The sequence below is a fragment of the Sinohyriopsis cumingii genome, chromosome 3, assembly GCF_028554795.1.
Source record: "Sinohyriopsis cumingii isolate HCF-2022 chromosome 3, ASM2855479v2, whole genome shotgun sequence".
Classification (NCBI taxonomy): Eukaryota; Metazoa; Mollusca; class Bivalvia; order Unionida; family Unionidae; genus Sinohyriopsis; species Sinohyriopsis cumingii.
The window spans coordinates 131,356,798-131,371,249 of NC_142963.1; the positions used below are offsets into that span (position 1 = coordinate 131,356,798).

Sequence of the window (14,452 nt, forward strand, 5' to 3'; positions counted from 1 at the left end):
ATGAAATGTTTCGTACCTTTAATTTAAGTTTGGAACTGTCAGATAGGTGAATATTAACGATCGCCGCAAGATCAGATGATCCGTATAACAAAATATTTGAAGTCGCTGTTGCATGTAGATGATTTAGATTTTGAACCAATTTCCTACGAGGATCCGTATAGTATCTGCAAGTAAATATGTAATGGCATGCGTTTTCTATATCATCACCAGAAGTACACAATTGACTATGTTTAAAAAATGATTAGAATGTAAGTCATTATGCAAATCACTACAGTTATTTATAATTCTTGTATGTAAAACTGATAATTTCATGTTACCAACGAAAATATGGACAGGCACTTGAAACTGAAATGTGACACGATGGACATATGTAAAGAAAAATTGCACATATTTACAAAAAATTGACCGAAGTACAAAACTTACCTTTGTTTCATATATAAAAACGTTTTTACAATTACGAAATGAATTACTTATTTTACGTATTTAGAACAGAGTTTCACATATGTGAAGAATAAATTTCCATATCTGAAAATGAATGAATATAGTCAACGTGAAAAAAGTGTCACATTCTTGTTAAAACACATAATGTAGTTATTCAAATATGTGTAAAATACCTAACCATATATCAGTCTCGTAACATGATATTTTAACATAACACCAAATTTGCATTTTAGACTAATACAAAATATACGAGTATGTGTTAAAATATGTGTTAAAATATGTTAAACACTTGTTTCACGGAGATTCGCAAGAACAACATCCTTTCTACTACTGCTGCTGCTACTACTACTAGTACAACTACTGGTTGTTGAAGAAGAATGAGCGTTTCGCTTTTCTTCTTACAGTAAAACTATGTAAACACCATAATATTAAAAATTCAGTAACTTGAAATTTCTGAATGCTTATTTTCAAACATATATTTATCAGTGTTGATATATCTTCGACGACAGCTTTATGTAGAGAAAACCTAGATTTACACGTTTCCAATTCCGCATATAAAATTTTTTAAAATTAATTTTTAGTTTTCCAAGTCTGTAAAAAGACTGAAATTCAATTAATAAATCATTGTCTCTGAATTTGTTTTCTTTAGTTACAGTTGTGATAACATCATCAAAGTTTCTTTTTAATTAAATGTGATTTTCGTTATCAACCAATCATGCATGGCCAGCTAGATCCTGCTCAAGTGTATAGCGCACACATTCATAGACTGCTTCCCATTCTTCTACATAAGCAGTACAGTGAGTCCTTTTGTTTGTGACCAAATTGTCCGGATACGAAATAAGAAAGGTTAAATTTACGGTGACGCACATAATTCTATGCGTGCAACTCTTCAGCAGGAAAAGATACTTTTAGTTCCTATTTTGAGAAATGGCTACTTTGGCGAAGCAGAAGAAGTGGATGTTCAGAGGCGAAGGAAACTGTAGCCTGGTTCTTGCTAATTGTGAGGTAACCACTGATACATAGTTTACACAAAGCTCTGTAGCGTTACGTAATTTCCAATAATGAGATTTCAGTGATTGACATTGGGGAAGGGTTGCTTGATTTTTTACACGTGAACGCGGGTAGAAGAATTAATTATGTAATACCAACTGCTTCATTATGACTTGTACATCACACTTAAGACAAAGTGTGTAAATCAGAATGAAAGTAAATCGATTATAAGTTTACAGTTCAGTCAGCTCAGTATAGCGAATGATATCTGCGTCTGTTGCTCATTGAATTTTCATATTGTCGTATCGAAATGGGACTGAATAGCGGATTATATAGTACTAGTCAGTCATGTCATCTATAGCGTATGGTCATTTCAGCCCCCTAACCAGATTTGCCAGGGTCGTTTCGGCCCAAGTGCTACTTTCTTTTCGGTCGTTTCAGACGATTTGCGTTTCTTTAGGGATAATACACTGCTGTCGGGCATTTCTGCGCACCTAAAGTTTTCGTTTCCAATATTGAAGCAAAACGCATACCGAATTCTAGCGATTGACGAAAATACAGGAAAGCTTACCATTTGAAAAGATGCAAATGTCACCAGAATATTCTGTTCAAAATAATATTAATTTTGGACACAGGGGAACCCCCCCCCCCCCCGGCCGTTTTTCCTGACTTGCAATATGTCGGCCTATTCTGCGCATAGCTTTGAAAAGATGTAATGTTTGTCCATCTTGCTTTAGAAATGAAATATATTACTTTGGACTATTTCTGTCAGCAGTTCAGTCGAGTAATTAGGTCAGGTTTATAGCTAGTTTTACAAAATTCAACGTAAAAATGCCAATAAATGGCAAGAGATATTAAGCAAACTAAATCGATATTGTAAAAAGTTAGTAAAGTTCAACATTTTATGTAAAATAAGCTATTACATGGAAGAGAAATAAGATGTAATGTGTTTACAATGTCTTGATGGGGAAAAATTACTAAAGAATTTAGAAACAGACTATACACCAGGTAATTTGTTGAGAATTTATGTTGTAACGGCAAGTAGACACGCTGGGTAGCAGACGATTTTGTACGTGTGGGACAACTTCTTGCAAAATTGGAAACTTGGATTTAAATAACTTTTTTTAAGGTACACATTTCCATCTTTTATACAATGTATTTACTTGTATGATTCTAAAAGATGCATAGTAAATAGAATTTTTTGGGTTACCGGTTCAAGAAGGTCATGGAGTGGGTCTTCACGTTGCTATTTAGAAATCACATTTTTATGTACATTTTGAGTCTAAATTTGGGATATTTTTGTACACTTTATGAATATCATTTTTCTTAATATATGATTCTTCTTTCTGGATACAAAATGGATTTTTGACCCAAAATAGCACATGATCAAATGTTTACAGAAATGACGTATTGTTGCACAGAATTACCCGACGCGCAAATAGGCCGACATGGCGGTATACTTAGTACTAATATTAGTACCCTAGTCCTACAACGTAAGACACATCACCCAGTGTTTTTGTTGTGGTGTGTGTGGGGGTGATGGGTTTTACTGCCTAACTAACAGCGTTGTGTAGCGTGTTTTAATGTCGACAAACAGTATAACAAAAGTCAAATTTTCAAAAATATCACACACAACTGGCAACCTACAAAGTAAAGTTATAATGTTTTGTCAGACTTTACTTACCCTGATGTCTTTTCTCTAATAAATTCAAATTCTCACAAAAGAAATGGACTGGTTAGTTTCATTGGCCAACAGTTCAGTTGGCTGGAAAGCGGGGAATGCCGAAATTGGGGTAAGTTAAAATATTATTCTTTAATGAAATGTATAAAAAATATATTATGCCTATAGGAACTGTAAAGCAAAGTTTCATTTCGTTTAAGAAACATATCTGCCACATGAACCTACTTAAACATACTTCGGCATACCTTGACTACCATCACATTGCAACACATTCAAATCTATGTTAATGGAACATGAAAATGCGTCTATTTGCTAGTGTCATATTTTCATTCCGCCAGGATAAAGACAGCACAGTAAGTATATTAATTGCACATAAATTAGTGGAAGAGTGTTGATATATGCTGTCAGATTTGTGAGATATTCATGAAACTTTGACTACTCATTCCGATGTCAACAACATCGGAACATGCTATACAAGCCCTTTATTTGGATAATAAGACATAGCACTTAAACAAAAACAACATGTGGTATGTCTTACATTGTAGGACTAATTTGTACCCCTACTCCTACCTTGTGGAAGGGGTACTAACATGTGTGTGTGTGTGTCAGTGGAGCAAGTCGGGTGCTTTTTTAGCCTAATATCAACAATTTGAACATGTTTCTCACATATAATGAAAAAAATTGAGTAGTCCTCTTATTTAATACTGAAACTGTCACAAATCATGGTAGAAATAGTGAAAAAATCTAGTTTACATTTCTTATATGATATTTTCGTTTAGATTGTCTGACATATTTGTTCAAATAATGACTACTTCTGTTCTCAGCCTTGTTTGTTTGTGTGCCATATAAGGATATTGAGACCTTATTTGGAAACGTAAACAAATTGTAGTAAAAATATGGTGCGGTTTGAGTCAGAAGTTCTGTGCATTGAAAGTAAATACGGTTTATTGCTAACTTTGAAATTCCACCAAGAAGCCATTAATCGCCACGTGATTGATAAAAAGGATTTGGAAAGTCGTTGACTTTGCCTTATCTCAACAAAAACTGGTTTTTGCAATTAATGCAAGTATTCATTCTCCGTTTTTGTGCGTTGTGTTATTCAGCAATTAATAACCTGGCATAGAATATCCAAATATGGTCTCTCAAGCCTTATTTAGAAAAGGGCCACGCCGAGAGTCTCACATTATCTATCATAGCGGACACAGTGAGGTTAGTGTAACCATGCCAATTTATTTCATCGTGTAAGGGCTTAATAAATTCAAAATAAGCCAAACTTCTTTCACAAGATGATTATGCTTATGTAGTTCCGTTCTCAGCCTCGTTTGTTTGTGTGCCATATAAGGACATTGACGCCTTAATTGGAAATGTAAACAAATCGTAGTAAAAATTTGTCGCCGTTTGGGTCAGAAATTCGGTGCATTAAAAGTAAATACAGTTTATCGGCAACTTTGAAATTCCACCAAGAAGCGATTATATGCTACTTGATTGATAATAATATAGCGTAGAATATCCAAAATATAGTCTGGCAAGCCTTACGTAGAAAAGCGGTCACGGCGAGAGTCTCGCGTTATCTGTCATGGCGGACACAGTGAGGTTAGTGTAACCATGCCAATTTACTTTATCGTGTAAAGGCTTAATAAATTCAAAATAAGCCAAACTTCTTTCACAACATGATTATGCTTATGTAGTAGATGTCTACACTGTTTGTTTTTCTGACTTTAGTGATGTTTTTTTGCTCCATTACATGATATGGGATCAGTTCATAGCCTCAACCACAAAAAATCAAGTTGAGGCTACGACATCGTAGCTAGGATATACTGTCTGTATTAATAAAATGTTTTCATTGGAATAGTAAAACATCAAGCATCAATATGCCAGTGATTGTAGAGACAGATTATGTACTTTGATGAAATAAAAACAAGTTAAGGCCTGTTGATAATGCACAGTTCAGTATATGGGGGTGGAGTAGGCTACTCTGATTGTGAAGAAATGGCTAAAATTTATGGTACTATTGATGTCCCATTACTTCCAATTAAGTTAGCTATGTGCCAGGTATTTTGAAAAACGCATTTTCAAGCTGTAACGTTAACTTCTTTGGATTTATCATGGTCTCATTATTTTATTACATATTTATATCCCCCCCCCCCCCCATAAACTCAAAGATATTATGCTAGGAGCTGTCAAAAATTTAAATCTAAAAATAGCCAGCCATCAAAATTGTTGACTCTTGGAGATAAGTTTTTTCTTCAACACATGGGAATTTGCAAAAATGTAAAAAAATTGAAACCTTTTTTTATAATGCCTAAAACTAAATAAATGTTAAGGTATTAATGAATTTATATGGGTAAACAGAGCCTGCTGTGTGGCGCGACCGAGTACCCGGCGGTATAACTGGGTGGGCAGACTGGGCTCATTAGCCTTGGCAGGCAACCAGTCTAAGAGAAGGGAAACTCTGACCCCAAACCCGGGCAGATGAAGCTCGTTAGCCTTGTCAGGCAGTTCATCTAGGAGAAGGAAACTCTGATTCAAAACCAACCAAGTCCCATCCATTGGATTATGGCTCCACTGCCTTGTGGATGTCTTCGGGAGAAGGAAAGGCTACAGGAGTAAACCCAGACAGAAAATCAGGAGTGGAGCCCCTAAGGCGGCTGGGGGCCGACTACGACCTCCTTCCGGCAGCTCCTGCATCCAAACTGGTGCCAAATGTCATGCTCAGCATTCCTTTGGACCCCACCAGCAAGGACGAGAGGGGGATCCTGACGTCTGGGCAGCCCAGGATCTCCATACTCCACGCCCAGGCTTGCGCCCTGGAGAGGACACTCCAGTCTCGCTACTGAGTGAGGAAACAACACGGAAGCTGACAGTTTATGGGTTATAAGTCCCACCCGATTGGCGTAGGGAAGGGGTGCCACGGGTCAGCTTTGACGGTGGGAGGGATCATCGTGTCCCACTGGCCAACTATCGCCCGCCTCAAGCCGGGCAGCCCCCGGTCAATAAGGTGTTGACCCGCCATCGTCTGCCTGCTTCAGTGGGTGTCTGGAGCTCAGTGTGTTGTTCAGCATGACAAGCAGATGGTAATTCCACACCAGACAAAAGAAACAAGAAACCAATAAAGAAGACTCCAGCTCTTCAATTTGCAAGCTGGAATGTGCGCACCATGTGTACAGGCATCTCCGATGACCTCAGAGAAGTGGATGACACCAGAAAGACGGCCATCATCGATAGAGAACTCACCAGACTAAATATCAGCATAGCTGCCCTCCAGGAAACCAGGCTTGCCTCTGGTGGCTCCCTCAGAGAGGAAAACTACACCTTCTTCTGGAAGGGTCGAGAACCTGAGGAGCCCCGTCAGCACGGAGTGGGCTTTGCCATCAAAAACAATCTCCTGGCCTCGGTTGAACCTCCCACAGGGGGCACTGAGCGTCTCTTGTCCATCCGCCTCACCACTACTTCAGGTCCTGTCAACATCATCAGTGTCTACGCCCCAACCCTCACGTCATCAGAAGACGTGAAGGATCAGTTCTATGGGCAGCTGGACGAACAGATCAAAGGATGTCCCAAAAATGAACCACTATTCCTCCTCGGCGACTTTAATGCCAGAGTAGATGCAGACCACGAGTCATGGCCTACTTGCCTCGGATATCATGGCACTGGAAAGACCAACGAAAACGGCCAGAGACTGCTGGAGCTATGCACCTACCATGGCCTGTGCATCACAAACACCTTCTTCATGTGTAAGCCACAACACAAAGTGTCATGGAAACACCCCAGATCTCATCACTGGCACCAACTCAACTTGGTCATCACCAGGCGCTCTGCCCTTAACAGCGTCCTCTCCACCAGAACCTACCACAGTGCAGACTGTGACTCCGACCATGCCCTTGTGAGCAGCAGAGTGCAACTACAGCCACACGCGCTACACCGCTCAAAACCAAAAGGACGTCCTCGCATAAACACTGCACAGATGTCAGTCCCTGCCAAGGTGGAGGAGTATGTGTCTGCCCTGAACAAGGCTCTCCAGGACCTGCCTGAGTATGACGCTACAGCCAAGTGGAACGCCATGAAGGGTGCCATCTACAGTACAGCTATGTCAACGTTTGGCAAGAAGGAACGACCCAGCCAGGACTGGTTCAATGCACACCTATCAAGGATGGAACCACAAATCGAGGAGAAAGGAAAAGCCTTCATAGCTTACAAAAAATGCCCTAATGAACAGACGCTTGCTGCTCTCAGAAGTGCCCGAAGTAACACCCAATGCATTGCTAGACAGTGTGCAAACGAGTACTGGCAACAACTGTGTGAAGGGATCCAGCGCAGTGCCGAGTCCGGACACATCCAAGGCATGTGCAGTGGCATCAAGAAGGCTCTAGGCCCTACAGTGAAAGGGGTCACTCCCCTGAAATCCCTGACGGGAGAGAAGATCACAGACCGTGGGCAACAGATGGCCAGATGGGTGGAGCACTACTCAGAACTATACTCCCGAGAAACGTCAGTCACCGATGCAGCCCTCAGCAGCATAAAGAATCTGCCCACCATGGAAGAGCTCGACAAAGTGCAACCTTAGAGGAGCTCAGCAAAGCAATCAACTGCCTTCCAAACGACAAAGCACCAGGTAGTGACAGCATCCCGCCCGAAGCCATCAAACGTGGAAAACCAGCATTGATTAAACCACTGCATGAGCTACTTTGCCGCTGCTGGGAGGACGGAGTAGTCCCCCAAGACATGCGTGATGCCACAATTGTGACCCTTTACAAAAAACAAGGGCGACCGCAGTGACTGTAATAATTACAGAGGGATCTCACTCTTGAGTATTGTTGGTAAAGTGTACGCCCGCATCATACTCAACAGGCTGCAGTTGCTGGCAGACCGTGTGTACCCGGAATCACAGTGCGGCTTCAGAGCAGGCAGGTCGATGACAGACATGATCTTCTCCCTACGACAACTCCAAGAGAAGAGCAGATTGCAAGGTCAACCACTCTACATGATGTTCATCGACCTCACCAAGGCCTTTGACTTGGTCAGCAGGAAGGGCCTTTTTGAACTTCTGAGTAAGATCGGTTGCCCCCCAAAACTCCTCAGCATGATAATCTCTTTCCATGCAGATATGAAGGGAACAGTCCTGTATGATGGATCATCCTCAACTTCCCTCCCAATTAACAGTGGTGTGAAGCAGGGCTGCGTGCTGGCACCAACACTTTTTGGGATCTTCTTCTCCCTGCTCCTGTCCTACGCCTTCGACACATCTACGGATGGCATATATCTACATACCAGGTCCGATGGGAGGCTGTTCAACCTGGTACGACTGCGCTCAAAGACCAAAGTGAGAGCTGTGCTCATCAGGGAGATGCTTTTTGCAGATGATGCAGCTCTTTTGGCCCACACCGAGGAAGCCCTCCAGAGACTGGGAGACCGTTTTGCTGTTGCCTGCACGCAGTTTGGTCTCACAATCAGCTTGGAAAAAACAAATGTCAGCGTGCAAGATACCACCATTGCCCCTTCAATCAAAATCAACGGTGTCACCCTGGAAGCAGTCAACAACTTTACCTACCTAGGGTCAACCATCAGCAACACTCTCTCGATTGATATGGAGCTGGACAGAATGCTTGGAAAGGCAAACACCATCATAGGTCGATTAACAAAGAGGGTTTGGGAAAACAACGCGCTGACAGAGCACACCAAGGTCTGAGTCTACCAGGCCTGCGTTCTCAGCACCCTTCTATATTTAAGTGAGACGTGGAGTACCTACATGAGGCAAGAACGCCAGCTCAACTCCTTCCATATACGGTGCCTAAAACGCATCCTGAAAATCAGCTGGCAAGACCGTGTTCCACACAGCTAGATCCTGCAGCGTGCAAGTACCCCCAGCATGTACTCCCTGCTAATTAAACGCCGCCTTCGATGGCTGGGTCACGTCCGACGCATGGAATATGGAAGACTGCCAAAGGACATCTTATATGGACAGCTGGCAAATGGCATGAGAAGAGTCGGACGCCCCTTACTCCGTTTCAAAGATGTGTGCAAGAGGGACATGAAGGCATGCAACATTTCACCCGATGGCTGGGAAGAGCTGGCTGAGGACCGAGGCACCTGGAGACTGATGGTAAACAATGGCATATCAGTCGCTGATGCGAGGAGAGGCCAGTTGGCGGCAGAGAAACGTAAGAGAAAGAAGAACGCAACAGCAACCACAGTAACGCAGATTTCCCAGTATGTCTGCACCAACTGCAGTAGGGACTGTCAGTCACATATAGACCTGCACAGCCACAGCAGACGATGCCAACAGAGACAGACAACACCCCAAGGGCACTATTCGCATGGTCTTTCGAGACCGAGTTGCCAATGATGATGATGGGTAAATAAAAAAGACATTCAAAACATGTATTCAGATTTGTTTCTACGTATGGTAATTGGAGCATATTGCTGCTGATTGTGCATTAGGATTCACATTGCTTTAATTTACTCCAAAATATTAGCACAATCCAGGTGAATAAAAAATGCAAAATGTGCATTACTATGCATTGTTTCAATTTCACCAATATACGTTCCTAAACACTGAGCAGCAAATTAAAAATTGAGACAATTTTAACAACACTTTGGCAAGATGGAGAAGGGTTAAGTCATATTTATAACAATGTAGGTTGGCGCTGAAAATCGCCAGAGTAGCAGTCCAGTTTGTAAGCTGGTGATCAGTCCTATTAAAATTGCATATCTAGTGTTTGAAAAGTTATGAATTTGCCATATAGTGTGCTGATTTTAGTCAGAAAGTTTATACAAATTTTCAATGTAAAACATTTTTGCGCCTTGAGAATGATGTAACTAAGTAGTACTTCCGTTATGCTGGCAGTGCATATTCTGGTTTGGATTACATGTCTGACCCACTTAATTCATAACCTAATTTCACACAAAGTGCATCAGGTAAAATTTTCAAAAATATACTAAAAAAATAGTAAAATCATTGCTCTTTCAAAAAATGTGTGTAGAGAGTGTATTTGGCAGAATAAGAGGATAAAATGCAATCTAAATACTTCATAGTGCCCTTGCTCGCCTTAAATGGCGTGCTAAATTTGAAAAAATGACAGATACACAAAATGTTGGGTTTTTTCTTAACATAAAAATTCCATGCAAGACATCACTTTAACACAGGGTATGGTGCAAAAAGAGACCTGTTCTGATCTCCCAGCCTAATGTTACTTTTCAAAAGCATATTAGAATTATCCCCTCCTTGCTTGCACATAATATAATTAAGTATCCTGCAGCATTGTGTGAGCAACTAACTTATAATAAAAATTTCCGTACCTTTTTGGCCATGTGATTTAATGCAGTGTACAGCAATATGGAGTTTGTAGTGAAAATGAAATGCCATTGCCACATATGAGTAATCCATTTAGTAGCAAGGAGAAGTGGATTTTATTTAAAACTAGGAGAAATTGAACATGTGCTGTTTTGGAGATCAATGATTAGTAAAAACTCTTCGCTAATTAGTTCATCATCTTGCATATAAAGTGTACTCTACGTAGTATACAATTTTTATTTGACTGTTAACCTTTATAGTGCTTGTGACAAAAGTTGTTGTTTTTGTAGGGTTTAACACCAGTTTTCAGCACAAGATAGGCTGTATATGGCGGCCAGTATAAATGGTTGAGGAAAAACCTGGGAAAACCCTGGAAAAAACCACTGACCCATGAGAAGCTACTGGCAAGCTTTTTCACATACCCACATTGGCTGAACCCGAGACTTGAACCCATACAGACAGAGCTGAGATGGCAGTGATCTGTAACAGCGAGCGCTTTAGATCACTCTGTCACTTGGTGCTCATGTGACAAAAGTCATGCCACCAGTAGAAGTGTTGTATTGCTTGTTTCGACAGCAGTCTCAGGCAAATGTTTACATATATATATATATATATATATATATATATATATATATATATATATATATATATATATAAATTTGTTAATGGTTCATAAATTTGATTGGCTACTTGGGCCCTGGAGCAAGCATTCTTTAGTAGTTTGAACCTGGCATCAAAGAAGCTTTACAAATGCTTGTTTAAAAATGAAGACTACCTATAACAACAAAATGACTTATTCCCAATGTAGAGAACAATTTTGTTTGGCAAGTAATGGATACTAGTGCTGAAGATACTAAATTGAAATTTGCAAACTATATCAGGTAATGGGAGCAGGGAAAGTATTAAGGAAGATACCAGTAAGTGATTTTAAATAAAAACTGATCTTGAATACGAGTGTTGTATATGGTGGACAAAAATATATGTCATGTAGGTCAACCCTTTTTCAGCACTATTTTGGAATTTAATTTAGAAAAGGCAGAATAACAAACCAAGTTAATGCTAGTGGTGAAATGATTCATCATTATATCAATGCATTATTACTTTTGCTGTAAGGATAACATATTGATACAATAGGTGGAAAAAATGTATGCAACAGAATACACAAGGTATGCAGGTTATTTTAATCTTCAGCAGTCAACACTAAATATTATTCATTTGCTTTTTTATTCTTTAAATTTAGAGTTAATCTGAGACAAATGTTACAGGCATAGTAACACCAAGTGATATCCCTCCCCTGCCAAATCTATGGATAATAATTTTATCCCAAGAGCATGTTCGGCATAAAGTAGTCCAATTTTCCTCTGATCCTTGCCACCCCATTTTCGATTTTTGGAAATTTATGTTTGGGTATATGGTCAGAGCCAATTATCTATCATAAAGTTGGAATTTGCAAACACCATCGGCATAGGGTAGCCACTTACTAGCTGGCCCAGCAAACATGAACGCCCTTACATTGGGCCATATCTGCATGAAATTGATAGGGAGAAGATTTATTTTCTTAGAAATTGCAAGTATAAAATTAATTATGTTCTTAACATGCTGACAGATGAGACAACACTACAACATTGGAGAAATTTGAACTGGAACTCGCCATGTGCATGGTTACTAACATGACATGAATGGTGGTTAAACTAAATTTGATTGGCACATTGTGCCCTTGGACAGCATTATGTCGTAGTTTGAACCTTGCATGAAGAAAGTTTTACAAAAAGCGAGCTATGTAGAAAACCCAGAATGGCTGGTTACCTGGCGTGGTTCATCTTCAGACGATGATTATACTGGCTGATGGTAGTTATGGTGACAATAATTTTGAAAGTTATGAAGTATATCAGATTACTGTAGCCGGGATCAGTGTTAATGGAGATATCAGCGTGTGTTTTTGAGCCAGAAAATGGTGTTAAATGAGTCCATTGTACATAGTGGATGGACAAAATCACAGGTAAATCACACCTTTAACAAATGTAGAAAAAGCAGAATTGTCAAGCTAAATTAAAAAACAGACAATTTAAAAGTTGAAAGCGATTTTCATTTCTTTTCTCAAACCTTTTTTCCTGTGGGATGACGTGCTACAGAATGAGATATGCCAATTGGGATTTAGAGAATCTGAATAAATAAGAATGGAAAAAAATGAAATTAAGAAGTAAAGATATTCTTTGATCAAAATACTTCTGTCTGGTGGCTAAAGTGAGTCCTGCATTTGATCAAATGAAACAGCCATAATGGCCTAAAATGTTCAATAAAATCACTGACAACAAATAGTCTGTTTGAAAGTATTTTTGTTGTCATGTCATTGATGAGAATGGCATATAAATAGATGCAAAGTGTGTGTCTGTAATTTGCATACTTGACTAGTAAGGGCACCACCTACTCCTGTACTGACAGACCATCTGAAGATGGAAAGACCATCAATTTAATGTGTATTGATAATGTATTGTATTGTAGACTTGTGTATCAAGAATCATATTGATATACTGCACAGGTGTATCGTTTTCTTCTCAACAGTTTAGCCGAGCAGGGTCTGGTGCTGCAAAAATATATAGTCTTGTAAGGTTTAAGACAAATTAAATAAATAAGATTATAAATTGAAGTTAAAAAAAGAAAGATATTTACATGTATTTGATCAAAATATTTGTCTCAAAATGACATAATGGCATTGGTGGACTTAAAACCCACATATGGGGCGTATAAGAAATCTGACATTATAGTGAGCAAAGCACCAATTTAAGAAAGTGAAACTTGGGCAGAGCTTATGTTAGCAACAAATTTTAGTTTGGAGTAGAAGTATTGAAGACACAGTACTTGTGAGCTGTGGAAAATTGCACATAACAACCATACAGAATAGCTAAGCTAGCTATTTATATGTCCCATCAGACAGCAGACTGTGAAGGGAGGATTTGGGCTCAGAACAATATTTATACACACATAAGGCACAGATTAAGCTAAGAAGCAATGAAAAGAATAATGTTTATACAACTTGTGGTGACAGCTGAAAAAAGATTATGATTTCAGTAGAGCTTTAATCGTGGAGCAGGAAGAGAGATGGATACTGAAGTGTTATGTTCATATTTAACTATGCATGTTTCTAACACTCCTCCTTTTTTTCTACTTTTCCCTTATTTGTGTGATAAAATCCTGACAGTATCTCTGATACCTTTTTTTGCAAATAAAATGGTTTCTAGTCAGTCCCGAACAACCTTGACAGTACATGTAGTTCCTAAAAAAGAAAAAAGGTAGGAAGACCTGTATTAACCATAAGCCAGTAACACAATTCACCATGTATTTTAGTGCGTGTATGTGTGTGTGATCTGGATTTTTAACGTAGCTTTAAACAATTTTCAGTCATATTGCTACAGTGTCTGCAGTTTGGCAGTTGATAGTGATGTCTAGAACTGGGGCAGACTTGTATCATGATGTTCCACCCAGTCACATTATCCTGACACCAGGTTGACCAGTCTAACAGTAACTTCTTAATGCTAATCCCCTAACAAGGCAGCTGTTAGTGCCATATTTTAAAAGTCTTTTGTATGATGTGGATGTGTGTGTGTGTTTCGAACCTGTGACCTCCTGCACCCAAGGCGGAAGCTCTAACCACTAGACCACCAGAGTGGTCACTGTTTAAAAAATCTGATTGCCTGATGCCTGGTTACCCTCTAATTTCAGATTAGGTCTCTTTTATTCTAAAAGTGAGGTTCCTGTTGTTGAAAAAAATAAATATAATATTCCATAGAAAACTTAGATGACATGGATGAAAGGTATACATTTATTTGCAGGGTTATAAAAGATTTACTTAATTACATTTTCTGCAAGATGATTGTCATTAAACATTTAAATGACAGCTTTTTTTTAAATAAGTTAGTCATTTATAAGAGTTCACTTATAATGTGTTATGTGTAATATTTGGCTAAACCACACCCAACCACCCTGGCCCTTAAATTGAAAGTGGCTGATTTGGATCAGGTTTATTATGAACTTATTCAGACCATGTGAAA

General features: G+C 39.3%; 1 protein-coding gene across 1 annotated transcript in view; it reads left to right on the forward strand.

The window, feature by feature from the left end:
• The first annotated feature begins 789 nt into the window (after positions 1 to 789).
• Positions 790 to 14,452, forward strand: part of LOC149803861 (inositol-pentakisphosphate 2-kinase-like) — a 173,566-nt gene continuing 159,903 nt past the window's right edge. The window contains exon 1 of the mRNA XM_089953675.1: positions 790 to 1,446. Within this exon, the coding sequence (XP_089809801.1) occupies positions 1,369 to 1,446 (78 nt within the window). The 5' untranslated portion in view covers positions 790 to 1,368. The remainder of the gene's footprint in view (positions 1,447 to 14,452) is intronic.